This window comes from Lithobates pipiens, unplaced genomic scaffold (genome assembly GCF_037356315.1).
Source record: "Lithobates pipiens isolate NorthernLeopardFrog02 unplaced genomic scaffold, aLitPip1_a1.2 Scaffold_1, whole genome shotgun sequence".
NCBI lineage: Eukaryota > Metazoa > Chordata > Amphibia > Anura > Ranidae > Lithobates > Lithobates pipiens.
In genome coordinates this window covers 224,983,924-225,006,240 of record NW_027507685.1, presented here as the reverse complement: position 1 = coordinate 225,006,240, position 22,317 = coordinate 224,983,924, and the positions used below count along the sequence as shown (strand labels likewise).

General features: G+C 43.2%; 1 protein-coding gene across 2 annotated transcripts in view; it reads right to left on the bottom strand.

Annotated features, from left to right (window-relative positions):
- Window positions 1–2,668: 2,668 nt before the first annotated feature.
- Window positions 2,669–22,317, bottom strand: part of EGFL8 (EGF like domain multiple 8) — a 58,497-nt gene continuing 38,848 nt past the window's right edge. For both annotated transcript variants that reach the window (XM_077483750.1, XM_077483741.1), the window contains exons 7-9: window positions 16,802–16,866; window positions 7,046–7,208; window positions 2,669–2,860 (exon numbers count right to left, since the gene is read on the bottom strand). In XM_077483750.1, coding sequence (XP_077339876.1) covers window positions 2,811–2,860; window positions 7,046–7,208; window positions 16,802–16,866 — 278 coding nt within the window. In that variant the 3' untranslated portion in view covers window positions 2,669–2,810. The remainder of the gene's footprint in view (window positions 2,861–7,045; window positions 7,209–16,801; window positions 16,867–22,317) is intronic.

Genomic DNA, 22,317 nt, shown 5'->3' with positions numbered 1-22,317 from the left:
GCTGAATACAAATGCACGCTACACTTTTCACATATTTATTTGTTAAAAAAAATTGAAAACCATTTATCATTTTCCTTCCACTTCCCAATTATGTGCCACTTTGTGTTGGTCTATCAAATAAAATCCTGAAAAAACTTACATTTTTGGTTGTAACATGACAAAATGTGGAATATTTTAAGGGGTATGAATACCTTCTCAAGACCCTGTATGATCCATGACATAAATTTGGTGGAAAGTTGTTCACTTTAAAAGACTGCTACAAATAAAAAAATATATTCTTTTGAAGTAGAACTAAAGGCAAAAGGTTTTTATTTTTTCATTTTGGTAAAGGAGGATTATAATATCCCATGGGGGATATTTCCTTTCACTTCCTGTCCCATAGCCAAAACAGGAAGTTAGCTGAAATCCCTCCAAAGTGGAGCAATCCCCGGTTGTCACCAGAAATAGTGTCCCCGTTGGATGATTTTTCCTCTAATCCTGTTCTGGTGACAACCCAAAGTTTTGGAGTCAGTAACCATGATTGACCTCTGGGGGCGCTACAGCTTTGCAGTCACACAGTAGTGGCATAGAGGCCGGTGGGTAAAACCAGTGTACAGTGGTGCCACAGACAAATGCGCCAGTTACTGACAGTTTTTCGGAAAGTGTAGCTCTGCTAGAGAGCCAAGATTGGTGGTACGGGGTGAGGGACATGGAAGTATAGCTTTTCTTTTAGCTTACCATTATCCTGGACCATTACCCTATGTATAAAACTTTAACGCTAAGCTCAGAGCATGAAAAATATATTTCTGAATAGCGACAAAGGATATAAAGCTACTTTTGTGTGCACCAAATGCCTTTGTAACCCTTGATATTACCTAAAAATAGCAGTGACATCATCACTGTGCTGTACATAGCCTGTGCAGAGCTGTGGGAGGAATCCAGCAGGCCCCACCCACTACAGGCCACCTGCAGAAAACTACAAGAGGAGGCGGAGACAAGCCCCTGCACAAGGAGAGGGAGAGTAGCAGTGAGAGGTCTTTATTACAGGAAGCTTCTAAACAGAGGCAAAGTCTCACACTGGATTCTAGAAATACACAAAGCACATCAAGGGGTCTATTTATAATGTAAAACAGATATGTGCACATTTCTGAGCATTCACACAGCCGTCACAGATAATACCCATATGTTTACTAATATGTGTATTTCCTATGATCATAAGCTCCATCCAGTGGCCATAATGTGTATTTTCCTCATTTAGGTATTTAAGGAAAATTCTGCATTATGGCCACTAGATGGAGCATATGATCATAGGAAATGACCAAATTAGGAAAATTACAGGAATTGTTTGTGCTAGCTATGTGCAGACATTTGCACGGCAAATTATTTATAACTAGACCCCCCCCCCCCCCAAGATTCACGTAAAATACATATGCTTTTTGTATTTAGGCAATATTTTCTTTAACCACTTCAATACAGGGCACTTTCACCCCCTTCCTTCCCAGCCCAATTTTCAGCTTTCAGCGCTCTAGCGCTTTCAGTGACAATTGCGCGGTCATGCTACACTGTACCCAAATGAAATTGTTATCATTTTGTTCGCACAAATAGAGCTTTATTTTGGTGTTATTTATTCACGACTCCGTTTTTTTTTTTTTGCGATATAAGCGCAAAAAAAGCGGAAATTTGGGAAAAAAACAATATTTTCTTTTTTCTATTTGAAAAGAAATCCAATAAAATCAAATTTTGTCATAAATTTAAGCCAAAATGTATTCTGCTACATGTTTTTGGTAAAAAAAATTCCGTTAAGTGTATAATAATTGGTTTGTGTGATCACGGACATATGTACGCAAATGATCATGTACATATGTGTGCAGGTGATCACGTACATATGTGTGCAGATAATCATTGGGACATGTGATTTTAGTGGGACATATGTGGGGGACATGTTTTTATTATTAGGGACATGTGTTTTTATTATTTGGGGACATGTATGTTTTGGGGACATGTGTGTTTTGGGGACATATGTGGGGACTGTGTTTTCACTGTGTGGTGTGTTGTGTGTTTACACTACACTGATGATCAGTGAGTAAAAAGCTGTGAAAAGCAGCCCATACTCACTGATCATCAGCCGGCTGCAGCGTTCTGCTCTCCTCTTCTCAGCGGTGACTTCCGTGTGAGGAGAGGAGAGCCGATTGCCTAGCAACCGGCTGTTTGTTTACATCACATGACGGCCGTGATTGGACACGGCCGTCATGTGATCAGGAGGGCCAATCACAGAGCCCTCCTGCCGATCTGAGATGTGCCGTGTCCGGGTGACACGAGCACATCGGGATCGCGCCGCTGCGCGGGCGCGCGCGCGATCCCGCTGCTCCTGAATGACGTTCCTGAACGTCCTATCAGGAGCAGGCGGCTCCCACCCGCCGTATATATACATTGGCCGGGTGGGAAGTGGTTAAATATGCAAATAAAGGCACATTATATGTGCAAGAAAATCTGTCCTTTCTCCTTTCACTTCCAGTACTTTCCTACTGGTCATTAAACCACGCAATCATAGTGATGGGCCAATAGGGAAATATGGAAATATGGGAAGGATAGACATCTAGAGGTATGTACAGTCAGTGGTGCCTGTATTTTAGTCCTCCATTAGAGAAATTACTCTTGTGTAAGAAAAAAATTAAGAAACACTCCTGAGATTTATACAGAAATAGTTTTTTTTATTGATTACTGTAATGAAAAAAAAAAAGGAATAACAGGGTTATAAATAGTAGACGGGGGACATAAATAAATTGGTCCAAGGGGAATATAAAATAAATAAATTGAGGAACTCTGTGATATTAGCGTTTTAGATTTACGGGTATCTCTACCTCATTACTGCGACAGGAACCTGCAATGAGAAAAGAACAACAGATTACTTATGTAGCAATGTCATATGGTACACACCAAACACACAATATAGGCAAAGATGCCAACTGTGCCAGATTTGCTGGGAAAGTCCCACATTTTAGACCAGGATTTCTCAACCAGGGTTCCTCCAGAGGTTTCTAGAGGTTCCTTGAGCAATGTCTGCTTCTCAGATAAGTTCCCACTGACACCATTGATCTTTTTAACTATCTGTAAGGGGGTAATTCTTCCCAATGAACACAAGTGTAAGAAGCATTCTTCCCACTGACCATCACACTAATGTATCATGAGTTGTAGATATAGTAATAGTTAGCAGGGGTTCCCTGAGACCAGAAAGTTATTTCAAGGCCTCCTTTGTGTTGAAAAGGTTCAGAAAGTCTGTTATAGACCCTTGTCCAGATGAAGCTGTGTCCTGGGCTGTGTCCAGGGATCACAGCATTACCCTATTTGAGTTACTGAGTATGTGCAGTGACTCAAAAAAGGATATTACCTAGGGAAATGTGGCCAGGAGTTGGTTTTTCACGCATATTTGGAGAGGACCACATCTGAAAGTAGGTTTAATATGGGAATGACCATCCAGGAAGTGGGCATGTCAAGTGTGAGCCATGGGCGGGGATGACTATGGCTTAGTAAGTATGCATAAAGGAGAAGAGAGAGTACGAGGATGGAGAGGTGGAATACAAGATGAAGTAACAATCAATACAACATAGTCGTTGGGTATAACATACAGAATATTATTGAATAATGGCTTCCATTTGGTATCCGAGAATAGTCAGGTGTATCATGAGAGGCCTAGGTTGGTGCTGGAAAAGTGGGCCATGTGCCAATTTGTGGGTCCCCATGCCAATCGCTCAATAAGAAAAAATGAGTTTGCCAAAATCACACCACAAATCCCTAGTATCACATGGTTACTAAAAACCAGGAGCCTGGTTAAGGTAGCTTTCAGATTTACTCCTACTTCTCAACTGGCCTAAAATGGAGAAGTGCCCAGGTGGTCAGGGTTAGGGATCCCAGCACCCACAACCTCAACCAATATTTAGTATAACTGGTCCCAGAAATCCCAAAGTGCACATATGTAGCTTCAAAGTCTGCACAATTGGTATGTCCGCATAGCTCCAAACAGTCCCTCTTTTTAGACCAAGTCCCTCTTTAGTTGTCCCTCATTTTTGGCCAGATGTATAGACCTTCTTTTAAAGATGTACTATTTATCAAAAGTAAGTAAATAAACTTCACCCAACCTCTAAATCAGTGGTCTCCAAACTGAGACCTGGGGGCAACATGGGGCCATTTCCTTGCTTTTATCTGGGCTTGGGGCAATATTTCATCTTCTGACACAGACATTGGGGCATAATCCCCCCCCCCCCCCCAATGACACCAACGAAGGGGGACAGTTCCTCCCAATGACACCAATGATGGGACACAGTTCCTCCCACTGATACCAATGATGGGGCATGATTCTTCCCACCAAATAACACCAAAGATGGGGCACAATTCCTCTCACTGACACCAAAGATGGAGCATTGTTTACTCCCACTGATGTGGAGACATTTTCTACTTCCAGTGACCACAGTACGGCCCCTCTAAAGTCTGAAGGACAGTAAACGGTCCCTTTCCTTTGTTTAGAATGTTTGGAGACCCCCGCTCTAGTTTATTGGAGTTGTTATTATGAAAAACTGATATAAATGAAAAGTAGTTGTGAATTATTTTCAACCAACCATCTTTTGCATATTAATTCTTCATGGTCTATGTAATTTGGGGACATGGTAGCGGCGAGGCCTTTGCTTACCTACATTGTACTACATGATGCCCCTCTTTCCCATCGCAGTAAGTCGGAAGGCATGTGTCCACCCCAGGCCTGGGCCCTGGTGCAATGAATGAGCCCTGTTTGTTCACAATAAACCTTGGCCTCCACATGACACCCCAACACCTTCACCTCTACTCCAGGACCATCTCAACACAATGGTAAGCCTTCAGTATATATGAAATCTTTGGACAAAATGTGATATTATAGGACTGGATATTGATCCCAAGAACTAACAAGAACTATTGTAGGTTACAATTTTTTTCCTTTGTGTGGAAAGTATTCTTCGGCTTTGGCCATGCTTCTGCATTGAACAATCATAGATCGGAATGGGCCATTCTCTGAAACTGGAGCTAGTGTTGCAATGTACAAGCCTATGGGTGCTCATGGCATGAACAGCATTAAAGAAGATGTGCACCCTTAGGAAATCAACAGTTGAGGGGACACCGGTGTCATGCTGGTGGAAACAAGCAGCTTGGTGGGGCTTTCAAGGTTTCTTTAAAGTTAGGGGGCTAGACAGGGTCAACTAATGCTGGATATCCCACACTGTACTATAGAATCTAGTTAAAAAATGTCTGCAGGTAGGAGGAATGTGAGTGTCTACTTATTTGACACTATTGTGCACACTCAGGCTGGGAGACAGAGCCTGAGGTCATGTAGTTTAGATTTCAAGAGACAACTGATTCTTGACTTTCAAGCTGAAGAGTCAAACGCAAAGTAATGCATAATCAAGCCTCCATTGGTATAATAATTTGAGACTTTACACTAGGCTTCCAGAATAAACCCAGTCATAACTGGTCCTTTTAAAGGTCTGCTTGTCGCTGTGGTTTCTGCAACACCTGTCCCTACTTACTGCATTAAGACAAATCCATACCCAAAAAATGAAAAATAAAAATATTTTGCAGCTTACCAGTCCTTAGGAGTGGTGTCTGCATTCGTTTTCTCTTTTGGGGCTCTTTCCCTTTATTTTCACCTGTTGATCCTGCCAATAACACAATTCCTGTCCATGGGTGGCTACTCTCACATCTTCACTGTATTTATGGGGGGGAGCTATAATTATAATCCAGGCTAGACTGCAAACGAGTCTTCATCTCTTGATTCTCAGTACATTGGGGATGATGGGATAAATAGTTTACAAAAGAAAGATAACATTGTTTTATGCTTCCAGTTCAGATCACACAAAGTGACAAGGACACAGCATTTATGGCAGAATCAACAGGTATTTTCTGTACTTGTTGAACATGTTTCTGAAAATGAACGCAGCCACCACAAATGGTGCAATTTTTTTACATTTTTCTTATTAGGTTTAGGTATCATTTACATATATATTTTTTACAGCTTTAAAGTGGAAGTCCATGCTAAAACTAAAATTCCTGCATCTATAGCCATCAACATTCTAACACTAACCTCTCTAGCCCTATAAAGAAAAAATCAGTATACATACCCTTCCTGCAGGTGATCTGACCCGATCTCCAGCGACGGAAGCTCTGATGCCATGCTGAGCCGTCAGCCATGGCTTCACTGTGTGGACGGGTGCAGAGGACATGTCCAAAAAAGGAAGCCCCATAGTAACTCTATGGGTGACGTCACTCCACATTCATTTCACAGCTGTTGTTGGACGTGTACTCAGCAGAGCTTCCGCCACTGGAGATCGGGTCAGATCGCCTGTAGAAAAGGTATGTATACTCGTTTTTTCTCTACAGGGCTAGAGAGGTTAGTGTTATGCCGCGTACACACGAGCGGACTTTTCAACATCCAAAGTCCGAAGGACTGAGTCCGTCAGACTATCCGATCGTGTGTGGGCTGCAACGGACTTTTGACTCGCCAAAGTCCGAAGGACTTTAGAATATGGAACATGCTTCAAATTTTTCCGAAGGAACTCCGCCGGACCCGGTCCCCTTCGAAAAATCCGCTCGTGTGTATGCTACTCCGACGGACTAAAACCGACGCTAGGGCAGCTATTGGCTACTGGCTATGAACTTCCTTATTCGAGCCGAGTCGTACGTCATCACGTTCGAATCCGTCGGAGTTTAGTGTGATCGTGTGTGGCCAAGTCCGCTCAGCCAAAAAGTCTGTCAGAACTCCGTCGGAATTCCAGCAGAACTCCGACGGAACTCCTTCGGAAGTCTGTCGGACATAAGTCCTCTCGTGTGTACGGGGCTTTAGAATGTTGGTGGCCATAGATACAGGTATTTTAGTTAGCATGGACTTCCAACTTAAACTTTTACTGATTCTGCCTACTTAAAAGATAATACTATTTAAATTGTATTTTCTGATGCATGAAAGCCAACAGAACCGACATACTGCCCAAATAGAGGACTGGTGGAACAAGGGGACCCCCATTGAATAACCTGTTCTATGACTTACACTCCCCCATCTTTTCTTCCATGTACATCAGCTGATCACTTAAGAAGTCCACTCGGTCCAAACTGCGGATCTGATCCCAGAATTCCTGCACCTGTTCCTGGCGGATCTCTGAGAGTTTGATGGGGATGAGCCGCTGCAGAGCTGAGAGGGTGCTGTCCAGCTTCTGTAGAAAGGAGTAGGTTGTCACACAGAGGAAAGTAATACAGCCATCTATGATTCCATGTTATATACTGTATATGCACCATAAGCTTTGGTATGAAACATTGGTGCTCTGTAACATTTCGGAAAAACTCTGACCGATTCCAATGTGCGTTGTTCCTGATCGTGTTCTACCTTGTTCATCCTGGTATATGTTTCCTGCTGTGGTTGTGCATCCACTGTTATCAGTGAAACCTGGCTGTCATCTTGACAGCCGGGACTTGCTCTGCTCTGCAGAAGAGACTGCTCCTCCTGGGTAAGATGGTATGGAAGAGCCCTGGGGCCATCATAAAAAAAAAAAAAATCATAAAAAATTATCTTTACAGAATTCTGAGCTTGAAATAATATCTATATATATATATATATATATATATATATATATATATATATATATTTTTTTTTTTTTTTTTTTTTTATTCTGAGTTTGAAAGTCAGAATTCTGAGTTTGAAAGTCAGAATTCTGAAATTGAAAGTCAGAATTGTGAGTTTAAAAAATATATATATATCTTTTTACAGAAACCTGCAGGTACACTGCACTGCATGTGCAGTGTGGGTAAACCACAGCACATCAGTGTGAAAGCAGCCCTATATTTTTATACCTGGTGTATTGCTTCACACTGACCTGAAGAGCTCCTCTTTCCTGCTGCTGGTACCACTCTGGAGACCGCTAGCCGGGATAAAAGGTGGCGTGCAGTTGGTATCACTCGGCATGGGACAGGAGCCAGCACTCAGAGGAGGCATCTGCTTGCTCCCTACTACACCACCAACTTTACAAGTAGTCCCTCTGCATTGCACTCTGATGTTCTGGAATGGTGGGTCAGCAAGCCCAAACCAATGATCTACCAGTCACCTGCTCACGATCTACAGGTTGCTGACCCTTTGAACTAAACTACCGTATATACTCGAGTATAAGCCGAGATTTTCAGCCTCTTTTTTGAGGCTGAAAGTGCCCCCCTCGGCTTATACTCGAGTCATCGCCGTCTGCCTGCCCGATCAGCGTGTCGAGCAGACAGACGGCGGACATTCTACTATTCAAAAGCCGCGCCTCCGTCTGTGATAGGCGGAACACTCAATTTCCCAGCAGTCAGTGTTCCGCCTATCACGGACATCCGCTCATCCTCATACTACGGACGAGGATGAGAGCATGTCCGTGATAGGCGGAACACAGACTGCTGGGAAATTGAGTGTTCCACCTATCACAGACGGAGGCGCGGCTTTTGAACAGAGGAATGGCCGCCGAGGCGCCGACGAAGAGCGGCGATCCTGGCATGGCAGAAGGACGGAGGCTCGGGACGGGACGGAGGCACGGGGGGACGGAGGCACGGGACGGAGGCACGGGACGATGGAGGCTCGGGACGGAGGCTCGGGACGCAGGTAGGCTGGACACACAAGGCTGCACGGACACACACACAGGGATGGATGGACACACACACAGGGATGGATGGACACACACACAGGGATGGATGGACACACACACAGGGATGGATGGACACACACACACAGGGATGGATGGACACACACACACAGGGATGGATGGACACACACACACAGGGATGGATGGATGGACACACACACAGGGATGGATGGATGGACACACACACAGGGATGGATGGATGGACACACACACAGGGATGGATGGATGGACACACACACAGGGATGGATGGATGGACACATACACAGGGATGGATGGATGGACACACACACAGGGATGGATGGATGGACACACACACAGGGATGGATGGATGGACACACACACAAGGATGGATGGACACACACACACAGGGATGGATGGATGGACACACACACAGGGATGGACGGACACACACACACAGGGATGGACGCACACACACACAGGGATGGACGGACACACACACAGGGATGGACAGGCATGTCTCACCCTCGGCTTATACACGAGTCAATAAGTTTCCCAGTTTTTTTGGGGTAAATTGGGGGCCTCGGCTTATATTCGGGTCGGCCTATACTCGAGTATATACGGTATGTGTGTGAACTAAAATGTACATGCACACACAAATATCTCCCCTCTGCTGATTGGCAATAAATAAATAGATATAAAAGCTACTGCACTAACAGGTTCCCTTAAAAGACAATAAAAGTATTTTCTAAACTCTGTGTGTTGTTTGTTTATCTCTGCATTAGTGGTCATTTCTATTGGATTATGGAAGGAGAATCTTCCTGTAAGGGCCCATTCACTCTACATGTTTGAACCAAAAGTTCCGAGAATTCTTCTGTCAGATCGTGATCTGTACACACGGCCTGAAAGTCGTGAGGTTCCTCATTTTCAGATGATTTTTGTGATGTGTGTACCCAGCTTTGGGCAAAGAGGCTGCGGGTGAGAGAGAAGAACCACAATACAGCTGTCTTTTTGGCGGTAACAGATGGTGGAAAGTAGTTCGGACTCCAATCAAGATCACTCTGCTGGCAGTGACATCAGAAACTTCTGGCATGAGAAAGGGGAGGTCTGATTGCCCCCAAACACCTAACTATGCCCCCTTAGGTTCCTGACGTCACCTCCATTGTAGGGAACCTGATTGAAGCTGATCTAACTGCTTTATACCCGGCACCATCTGCTACCACCTGGAAGTCACTGAGGTGTTTACATTCCAAAGTGATAGCGGTTCTTACCTCTCACCCGTAACTTCCTTTCCCAAAACTGGGTACACAGGCTAAAAATCATCCGGAAACGGTTGGATCAGCAGGAAACTGACGCCTTTTGGCCTGTGTGTAAAGATGACACTCCGACAGAAAGATTCTGTGAACTTATTGTACAAACATGTAGATTAAATGGGTTCTTACAGGAAGACCCACCTTCCATATATCAATATAAATGACCACTAATGCAAATAAAAACAAATAACACAGAGTATATTAAATACTTTCATTGAAATACAAAAAGCACCCTGAAAAGTGAGGAAACCCACCTACTCCCAACCTCTGACATCCCAGACTGACACCCTTTCCCCTCCCCCCGCCACTGACATCCCAGACTGGCACCCTTTCCCCTCCCCCCGCCACTGACATCCCAGACTGACACCCTTTTCCCCCGCCACTGACAAACCAGACTAATAGACCCCCACTCCCCCAGACTGACTTCCACCACCAACTACTTCCACCCCAGACTAACAGACGTCCTCCACATACAGACTGACACCCCCATTCCTATTTCCTAACAATGGGCCAGACCCCCCCCTTCCTGCCACTGACACCCCACACTGACAGAACCCCACTCCCAACTACTGACACAAACAATTAAGACAACTATGAAGGTGACAGAGATAAGCAAGGAGCCTACAGCTCCAGCCAGGCTGACTTGACCAACGTGCAGGTGGATTTAAAAAAAAATCATGCCACAGCGTTTTGATGCAGATGAATGTGCGCAAAAGTTCATACACTGGCAAGGTGCATGGGGGTGACATTAAGAATTAATGGTGCTTTTAACACACACAGTGGCATAGCATGGGGGGTGCGGAGGGGTCCGTGGCCCCGGGCGCAATATTTGGGGGGGGAAATTTCTGCACCAGTGTGTGTCACTACTGGCTGCCTCCGTAATTTAAATTTCCTGGGTCCCCCGCGCTCTGGCCGCCATATTCAGTGTCTGGCACCCTGTGATTGGGCGTATGGGGGTCATGTGCGGCAGTGGGGCTGGCCTGTCCGTGATCACAGTTGCTCCTGGAGTCCCGCCTACGCACATGACCACATACGCCCAATCACAGGGAGGCAGACACTGAACATGGCAGCCAGAGCGTGGGGGACACAAGCAATGAAAATAGTGAGCCGCCATTGTCTTCTCCTCTTCCTCCTCCTCCTATCCTCTGGATAGATGCAGGATGAAAAAACAGAAGGTGAGAGTCATGTTGCTGGCCTCGGGGGGATGGACACGGTCTTGAGAGAGGGAGCAGCCAGAGAGAGAGAGTAGAAGAGCAGCGCAGTGTAGTGTCAGTATAGGAATACTGTAGGTAGGACAGTGTAGTGGACTGTATAGCGGTTAACGTAGTGCAGTGGTCAGTATATGTGTAATGGATAGTATAGTGGACAGTGTAGTGTAGTGGATAGTATAGTGGTCAGTGTAGTGTAGTGGTCAGTGTAGTGTAGTGGACTGTATAGCGGTTAGTGTAGTGGGCAGTATAGCGGTCAGTGCAGTGTAGTGGACAGTATAGTGGTCAGTGTAGTGTAGTGGATAGTATAGTGTACAGTGTAATGGTTAGTGTAGTGAAAAAGACAAATGGAAGAGGAACAGCACCTTCTAAGTGCAGTAAAATGGTACATTTTAATAAAATTTAAAAAATTAATACACTCACAAAAATGGTTCATAGATGGGCATTGTAATAATTTAAGCATCCGCTAGTCGCCATCAGAGAAGAGAGGCCATCAGCTGTAAATCCGGCAGAGGGATAGATGATGTGGATGGTCCCAGGCCCGGAAACACCGCTGGATACGATGTTTCCAGTGGTCGTGGAGCGCAAACACTAAGCACCAGCGCTGGCGGGGATCGGCGCCACTTCCGGGTTAGCGGGGAGGAGCTCGCGTTCAGGACATGCAGGGGGCTTCAGGAAAAAAGCTTTTAAAAATGCAAAATTTCTTAAAAGCTAGCAACTTGGGGGGGGGGGGGGGGGGTACTTAGCCTGTAAAGTGGGTCATCTGTAGCATGTATCCAAAATACTGCTTCAAAGATGTAGAGCTTTAGAGAAAAGTTACAAATCTACATTGCAGCTGCAAGATTATAACCCAAAACAAAAAATATCTTGCCCCACCCAATACATACAAGGCCTTTTGGGTCTGTTAAGGCTTAAATTGAGAGCTCCCATATGAAAAATACCACCCCAAACTAAGAAAATATTGTGCCCCTCCCACACACTAACAAACCCCTAGCCAAACACACAGCAAGCCAACCCATGAAAGGGGGTGGATGCTTGGGGGCAGGAGGGGCTTAGGCACCCCAAAAGTCAACCCCCTTGTTCCCATATTCGCTGGCTCCTGTGTCAGGTAAGTAAAACATAATGGACATCATAATGGACATCATAAAGCATCATTATTTCATATAGTCAAATTTCAATTTAGTTTTAGTCTTAGTCTTTTGACTAAAATTGCATTTTAGTTTTAGTCCCATTTTAGTCTTTTGACTAAAATGCCATTTTAGTTTTAGTCGTATTTTAGTCATGTCAATTGTTTTAGTCGACAAAAATAGTAGTGATTAGTATAGTCGCTTTAGTCGATGAAATTAACACTGGTTAGAGGGGGGATACAAGAGCATTGGAGAATGGAGTGTGCAGTTCCCCTTTAAAAGCAAAAGCTAGCCTAAGGAAATCCAATGCATTAGAGGGGGAGGTTAAATGCCCTTTTAGGAGGAGCTAGAGGAGCGAGAGTCTTTTTACATCATTTTAACAAGGTGTATGTCATGGGTTGGCAACGTAACATGCTAACATGACCTGTGTGCAAATATCCTTAAAAAAATACGTAAGGGTGAACCAGCGTTAAAAAAAAAAAATTGTCAAGTTTAGAGGTGCGTCTGTTCAACCCATGCAACTGCATGTACGTTGCTTAACATTTACTAAGATTTTGGCCGTGCAGGGGACAAACGCATGTGAACGAGCCGCTTGCACATGCGCACTGCTTACATTGATCTCAGGCAGTTCTAAACTTACTTGCGGGCACAGCAGGCTTTCTATGAAAAAGTTACTTTTTCATTCTATATTTGCTCATACTTGTTACTTGGGCAGTTGTTACTAAACTTCCTCACATCACCCCATAATATTGGTACCTCCATTTTCTGTCAGTATTGATTTGGAGATGCCGTGTACCATGTCCATAGTGATGCACAGATGCATTCTCCCGTGCACCGAGATCGCTATAGTAAATAAGGGATCCACACTCTGTTACTGGCGCACCGCTTCGTAAATATGGAAATGTGCGTTTCGCCTCTACTGATGGCGCGCGACGTTCGTAAATCACCCCCATTGTCCTGCTGCCTTCTAGCCAATCACAATTCTCTCATTTAGGGGCAACAGTGCAATGTTTCCTACAAGTTGGGGTGCAGAGCTGTTCTGGCATTGTGTTTTGTTATCTATGGAAGCTGTGTCCCCCCACTCACACACAATACACACGTTTTCAGCATCGATCTTTATGTTGGAGCAGATGACAGAGAAGAAGGATAAGACAGCAAACAGAGGAACTATTAATACAGTAATAGAGGAACCAGAGAACCCAGCACTGCCTGCTTCCCTATACTGTGTGCTATAACTAAGATAGATTTATATATCCATATACAGAGCAGAAGACATGTATGTTTGCAGAATGGTGGTCTGTGGGTGTTACTACATTATTGCTCATTTTTCTTAAAATCCTCCTAATAGAGACTACTCTATATATAAACTCAGAATTCTGACTTTTAATCTCAGAATTCTGACTTTGAAACTCAGAATTCGGACTTTTAATCTTAAAATTCTGACTTTAAAAATCAGAATTCTGAGTTTCAAAGTCAGAATTCTGAGATTAAAAATCAGAATTCTGAGTTTCAATCTCAGAATTCTGACTTTGAAACTCAGAATTCTGGCTTTGAATCTCAGAATTCAGATTTTTAATCTCAGAATTCTGACTTTGAAACTCAGAATTCTGACTTTGAATCTCAGAATTCTGATTTTTAATTGATTAATTTAATTTTAAATCATAATTCTGTGAAAAAAAAATTAAACTCACAATTCTGACTTTGAATCTCAGAATTCTGACTTAGAATTTTGTAAAAAAAAAAAAAAAAAAATAACTCAGAATTCTCAAAAAAAAAACTTTTTTTTTCAAGCTCAGAACTATGTAAAAATAATTTATGATTTTTTTTTTTTTTTAATGCCCCAGGGCTCTTCTATAAGATGGAACTTCCAATCCACGTTCATTGTAAAGTATGATGTATCTTCATATTTACACTCAATTCACTTATGTGCAGATCAACGGAGTGAGTGTCCTATGATCTGCATAGGACATCAGTTAAAGCCTCTTACATGAAAAATTAAAAAAAAGAAACATCTTTAAAAAAAATTGTTCCTATTGAACCACTCGTAGCCCAATAGTTAACCGTAATTATCGCTAAATTACCCTTTTCCCCCTTTCTCTTAGCTTTTATTTTTCTCCTCTTTTTTTTCTTTAACCAATTGACCTTTTTTTTTAATGCTGCATTTAAAGAACATATGCAGAATTTATTGCAAAATAAAAAAAAAAATACTTCTCCTCAATGTTGCTGAACCAGTCCCTGCAGTGTCTTCTCCTCCATGGTCCTTCAGCTCCCTTCGCTCTACAGCAAGGTACCATTTCAAAGTTTCCTGCAGTTGGGCTTTAATAAAATATGTTCCTTTTTAACTTTTTCCTAACCCTTAGTTAGCCCTAATCAGCCCTTATTAACTTTTCTCCCTCTCCCTTTAGCTCAGGCTACGTACACATCGATGCGTTTTTTTAGTGCATTTGTACAGCTTCATAATACACAACAATCCATTTAACCTTATATTCTATGGGTCCTTTTCACATCTATATAGTTTCCTGCAATGTGTTTTTTTGGAAATATACAAGGACTTTTTTGCATGTAGCATGGTGTGTTTTTTGGCTCCATAGACTTCAATGGAATTGCATGAAAAATGCATTTACATGCTTTTTTTTGTGTGTTTTCCTGCATGACAACAGACACCCTCTCCTAGCAACATCAACACTTCCCCAAAAATCCAAACGCATGAAAAAAGTGCATTAAAAAACACAAAACAAAAACACATTAACCACACATGCCCCAGACGATGTCAATTTATGACGAAACGCGTGTCGAGTAGACAGGACGTGCTGGCATCATTGCGTTTGATCTCTGAGCGAACGCGCGTTCGCAAGCCGGCCGGATATCCATGTTGTTTTTATACTACGTTTATAAGTACATTTTTACCTTTCCTATTAAAGTACATACACCAGTATTACACTATGGGAGGTTCCCTTCTTTCTATTTTTGGGTGAAATCTGACACATACTCGACTTGACAACATCAAAATTCTGGTCCATTGATCTATCGATCGTGTTGTGCTCATGTGGTTTGGCGCCCTCTGAGCTGTTTGTCCCGGACCATCTAGGATAAAGACCCTGTTTTGCTTGCCTTCTGGTAAGCGTGCATTCTTTATGGTGTTCAGCACTTTTTGGTTGATTGAAAATTGCACTTATATCACTTCAATTGTTTGATAATTTGGACTATTCATTTATATATTTTTGGGATTTTTTAATTTTTTATTATTTTTTAATTTTTTATTATTTTTTAATTTTTTATTATTTTTGTATTTTTTATAATTTTGTTTATTTTTTATTTCCACCCACTTTAAGGCTGGGTTCACACTGCTGCGGGTGAGAGGTCCGGATATGATTCGCACCGCACTGCAGTGCAAATCACATCCGATCTGTCTGTGCGATGCGAGTTCAGCCATACAGATAGTATGGCTGAATTCGCATCGCACCCGCCGCAAACTCGCACAGGACCCTTTTTTTGGTCCGCAGCAGAATCGGATCGCATGGGTGTTCACACCATGCGATCCGATTCCTGTCCGAGTTTGCAGATCGCACTGCGATATGCGGACTGGTCTGGGGGTGTCATTAAGATTTCATTGACACTCCCAGCAGTCCGCATAGGGCAGTGTGAACTGCCGGCGGGAGGCATGCGATGCGGGAAAACGCCGCGGATTCGCGGCATTCCCGCATCGCTATGGTGTGAACCCAGCCTTAGTCACTTAATAATTATTTGGTTTGTAATAATTTCCTATTAATCAATATTGTGTATTTTTCATTCAATTTGAATAACACTGGTTCACTATTGGTGTTTTTCATTTTTTTAGAGCAACTATTTTTTCCTTTTCCTTCTTCTTTTATTAACCACACATGCATAGATATGACCCTAGCCTAAATGCTAATTTTTAGTTATTTATCATTTTAACTTTTTTTTTTTTTATGTCACGTGTTAACGAGCATGCATTGCATTAAGGCCATTGAAATAAATTGGCTGCCAAAGCACAAAACATCACAAAAATCAGACAAAATCAGAATGTCACAAATTGTGTACCCCGATGCACTATGATGTGTTTTGACATGCTGCAAGGCATTTAAAATGAATGTCACTGCAATGCAGGTAAAGTGCATTTCTGTGCATTATGGAAAAGCGCGCATTGCATGCCTTCATTTTACAAATCATCTGGCAGGTCAGAAAGTCCCTATTTGTATTTAAACTTTAAGTCCTGATGCATATGTGCATGAGCATTTTTGATGCGCTCCGATGCATTTTTTCTCTCTATTCTGATGCGTTTCTGTGCGTTTTTACCATGTTCCAGTACAGTCTAGTGCAGAAATAATGCAGCATGTTCTACTTTGTTTCTGGAACGCTCTGGATGCTTTTGATGCAGAAAAAAAAACGCACTGAGCTGCATGTGGTGTGAGACTCCATAGGAGACCTGAGAATTGTGCGATAAATCTGCATTTGTTATATTTTGGACCATACTTCACCTCCCCCCCCCCCCAAAACCTGACCATGCCCGGCTCACCTGCTCCAGGGATGTCACAAGGCCGCGCAGGTCATGGACTTCATTGGACAGCCTTTGAGATGCATCTAGGAGAGATTACATTTTATATTTAACAATTCAATTTGTGTTTTAACCTTCATATTTGTAGAAGAATAAAGTAGAAGGCTTGATGCTCACAGCCGTATAGTGTGAAGATCCTGCATAATGACATTATCAGCACCAGCTACTGCCCCCTATAGGCATGCTTTGAGATGCGTTAGAGGAGGCGGCTATACGTGGCAGTGCTCCAGGTTATGTAAGGCACCTGTGCATTGACGCATGCTTCAAAGGCGTTCAGAGCAAATATCAGTGTGCATGCGGGTGCATTACACAAACCCTGGAGCATTGCAACGTATTTCTGCCTCCTCTAATGCATCTCAGGGGTCTCCTGTAGGGGGCAGCAATGGGTGCTAGGAATGGGAATGTCCTTGCCCAGGATCTGCACACTGTACAGCTGCATGAATGATGTCTAAGCAGTGTTAATTTCTTAGACTAAAATTACTAAAACATTTTAGTAGACTAAAATATGACTAAAACTAAAACAACTGAGATAACTAAAATACGACTAAAACTAAAATGCCATTTTAGTCAAAAGACTAAGAATAAAACTAAACTGAAATTTGACTTCAAAATTAACACTGGTCTGTAGTGCATGTTCATACCTCAATACCATAAATAATAACATATGAGATTTTTCACTCCAGCAGTATATAATGAGTTTGAAAATTGTAGAGAAATGTTTAACTAATGCATTACAATTTAATTACACCCATTTAATTATAGACGACTAAAATTAGTTTTAGTCAACTAAAATGTACTGGAGATTTAGTCTAGTAAATACGACTAAAACTAAAACAATTGCAGAAGACTAAAATGGGACTAAAACTAAAATGCCATTTTAGTCCTAACACTAAAACTAAATCGAAATTTGCTGCCAAAATTAGCAAGCAAATCCATTACCATTTAATCATTTACCATTACCATGCATTCCACCACCATTTAAAGTGACAATAAATCCCATTTTAAAAATGTTTTGTTTTCCATTATGTATTCTTAACCACTAGCCGACCAGCGCACGACGATGTACTTTGTCACAATGGCAGCGGTGGGCAAATGGACGTACAGGTACGTCCCCTTTAAATTGTGGCATTGTGGGCGTGCACACCCGCCGCATACTCCGTGACCGTGCCCGCGGGACTCGATGTCCACTGGGGGCCCGCAATCGTGTCACGGAGTGGAAGATCGGGGAGATATAAACAAGGCATTTCCCCGTTCTGCCTTGTGGCATGACAGAGATCACTGCTCCCCGTCATCAGGAGCAGTAATCAATGTCATGTCCTGGGTAGTCCACCCCCCTCCACAGTTAGAATCACTCCCTAGGACACACTTAACCCCTTCATCACACTCTAGTGTTTAACCCCTTCCCCGCCAGTGTCATTTACACAGTAATCCGTGCATTTATATAGCACTGATTGCTGTATAAATGACAATGGTCCCGAAATAATGTCAAAAGTGTCCGATGTGTCCGCCATAATGTCACAGTCACGATAAAAATTGCAGATCGCCGCCATTACTGATTAAAAAAAAAAAGTTAATAATAAAAATGCCATAAATCTATCCCCTATTTTGTAGATGCTATAACGTTTGCGCAAACCAATCAATGGACGCTTATTGTGATATATTTTTATTTTTTTAACCAAAAATGTGTGTAAGAATACATAACGGCCTAAACTGAGAAAAAAAAATCGTTTTTTTTATATATTAATGCCGCCCTGCCTTCGCGATGGCAGGGCGGCATTAAAGATTGGACGTACCTGTACACCAATATGCCTGCCCGTGCCATTCTGCCGACGTACATCGGCGTGCGCCGGTCGGGAACTGGTTAAAGGAGAATTGTACTCAACTCACATGTGCTTTTTTTACTACTACTATTCCTTCATATTGGCTTTTAGAATTTACAAATGCAGCAATTTAGAAATCAGATGAAAGGTTTAGTGCTGGAAAACACTTTCTGATAGATAAAAAGTGCATTTTTTTATACATCTACTGTATATAGATCAGGCCAAGATGAGGGCGAAATGAGGAAGACAGAGGCACATTGCTCCAAATCAGGGTCAGTCCCTCGAAATCAGAGACGGTTGGGAGCTATGAACATGCACTGCTCATGCCAAACAAAGGGAAGTGAGGGGGAAAAGCAGAGGTTTGGGAGCTCACAGAAGACGTTACAATGAGGCAGAAAAACACAGTAAGGCCCCTTTCACACAGGCGTTTTTCAGGCGCCACGGCGCTAAAAATAGCGCCTGAAAAAAGCGTCTCCTTTCACTCCAGTATGAAAGCCCGAGGAGCGCTGCGCTGGCAGGACGGTAAAAAAAAGTCCTGCTAGCAGCATCTTTGGAGCGGTGAAGGAGCCATGTATTCACCGCTCCTAAACCGCCCCTACCCATTGAAATCAATGAGGCCGCACGGCTATACTGCCGTCAAAGCGGCTGCGCTTTGCGGGCGGTTTTAACCCCTTTTTGGCCGCTAAAACGATGGTAAAACGGCACTAAAAATAGCGCCACTTTACCGCCGACGCCCACACCTCCCCAGTGTGAAAGGGGCCTAAGAGGAAATTTAATGAAAAATGTCCATTAACCACTTCCCATCACAGCCATCATCAAATGACGTCCGCATGAGGGATCTCCCATGCTGGGCGAGCACCATATGACCTCCTCGGCTTCCTGGCTGTCTAGGGGGCGCGCACCTGCTGCGTCACTCGGGAGCCGATGCGCACGCCTGGTGGCCACGTTGTCCGTCGGGCACCCGCGATTGCCGATAACAGAGCAAGACTGTGGATCTGTGTGTGTAAACACACTGATCCATGTCCTGTCAGTTGAGAGGAGACCGTACAGGGGAACACCGATTGGTCTCCTCCCCTTGTGAGTCCCCTCCCCCTACAGTTAGAATCACTCCCTAGGTAACACATTTAACCCCTTGATCGCTCTCTCGTGTTAACCTTTTCCCTACCAGTGACATTTATACAGTAATCAGTGCATTTTTATAGCACTGATCGCTATATAATTGTCAATGGTCCCAAAATAGTATTAAAAGTGTCCGATATGTCCGCTGTAATGTCACAGTCACGATAAAAATCGCAGATCGCTGCCAGTACTAGTAAAAAAAAATAATAATAAAAAGTGCCATTAATATTTCCTCTATTTTGTAGATGCTATAACTTTTTTGCGCAAACCAATCAATAATCAATATACGCTTATTGCGATTTTTTTTTTTTTTAACAAAAATATGTAGAAGAATACGTATTGGCCTAAACTGAGGGAGAATTTTTTTTAAAAAAATGTAGATATTTATTATAGCAAAAAGTAAAAAATAATGCGTTTTTTTCTAACTTATCGCTCTTCTTTTGTTTATAGTGCAAGTAATAAAAACCGCAGAGGTGATCAGATACCACCAAAAGAAAGCTCTATTTGTGGGAAAAAAGGACGCCAATTTTGTTTGGGAGCCACGTCGCACGACCGCGCAATTGTCAGTTATGGATACATTCATTTGGATACAGTGTTGCATGACTGTTTTGTTACATTTTGTTAATTGTGATCATTCAAATTGTTACAGTGCTGAAAACTGAAAATTGGCCTGGGCAGGAAGGGGGTGAAAATGCCCGGTGTTGAAGTGGTTAAGTAGTGGATGTGTGTGGGTTATTTATGAGAAGAAGGACATTGTTTGGTGCCCTTGCCAGGTACGTGTGTATAGGAGGGCGCAGTGTTTATCGGGTATATTTGGTGATTTTAGCAGCTCCTTCTCTTGAAGTCATTTCCTGCCTTTTAATTAGCTGGGAGCAGAGATCTGTAATGACGGAGTCATTTTATGGCGGTTTCCTTGCTGAGTCAGTCCTTGGACCCGGGCCAGCCCCCCCCCAAGCAGCACACCGTACACTGGGAATGTTTCCCCTGCAGACAGGATGTGAAGAAAAATTATTTCTATTTACAGCTCAGCCCCGTCCTCTCACTCCAGGTTTTTAAAGCTGAAATTGAATTTGCTTATATTTTGCCTTTCCTGTTCTACCACCATACACCCCCCCCCCAATCATCATGCAATCAGATTTTGAAATAAAACTTTTCCGTTTTCATTACAATGATTATTTTAGGGCCAGTGACATCATCACTGGGCCTCTGTGCTTCTCTATGCACTTAAAGACCGTCCTATAGCAGATATACTGCTACAGGGCATCCATACTGTGCAGAATCACACACACATATATATATATATATATACAGTGGAACCTTGGATTACGAGCATAATCTGTTTCAGGAGAATGCTTGTAATCCAAAGCACTAGCATATCAAAGCGAGTTTCCCCAAAGAAGTCAGTGGAAACTAAGATAATTTGTTCCGTGTTGACTTCTATTTCATGCAATACCGCATGTGGCCAGAGGTGGGGGGGGGGGGCACTGGAGAGCCTTGGAAATACTTGGTGACAGCTCGGAAAGGCTTGGAAACACTCGGGAACAGAATGTTTCCGAGTGATTCTGAGTATTTCCGAATGGCTCCGAACCATTCTGAATGTCACCGGCTCCCACGCACCACGGGCCAAATGCGGTACTGCACACCACATTCGCTTGAATTCTGCTAGTTTTGCAAACCGAGTCAGGTTTTTTTTTTTAAAGTTGCTTGTCTTTCAAAACACTTGTTAACCCCGTTTCTCGTTAACCAAGGTTCCACTGTGTGTATATATATATAGATAGATAGATATAGATAGATAGTGATGGACGAACTTCCGACGGGACGTTTCGCGAACGCGAAATGCGAACGGACCCAAACGTTCGCGAAACCGAACGTTCGCCGCGGGCCCCATTGACTTCAATGGGAGGCGAACTTTGCAAACCTTCATGTCGAATTTGCGGCCACGTGGTAATTATTAGGGGGTAAAACGTAGTCCCACCATCTGGACAATGACATAATACATGTATGAGGTGAATTTGGGATCGATAACTACAAGCATTTTTATTTTATTTGGGAAATTGTTCTAACAATTCAGGACTATGGAGCTAATGAAGGCAATGGAGGAGAGGGAAGGTCAGGGACCAGGGTAGGCAAAGAAGAGGGTGCAGGAGATGATCACCAGCAGCGTGACATACCGGAATGACACATGCACCGTGATAGAGGCATCTGACAGCAGCACCGTAATACAGAGCACTGACAGCAGCACCGTGACATACAGCGCTGACAGCAGCACCGTGACATACAGCGCTGACAGCAGCACCGTGACATACAGCGCTGACAGCAGCACCGTGACATACAGCGCTGACAGCAGCACCGTGACATACAGCGCTGACAGCAGCACCGTGACATACAGCGCTGACAGCAGCACCGTGACATACAGCACTGACAGCAGCACCGTAAGCAGCCCCAGGAGGAAGTCAGCACAGCACAGGGATGGTGTGATCCCCTCATAATAAGAACCCCCAGGAGGAAGTCAGCACAGCACAGGGATATCATAAGCAG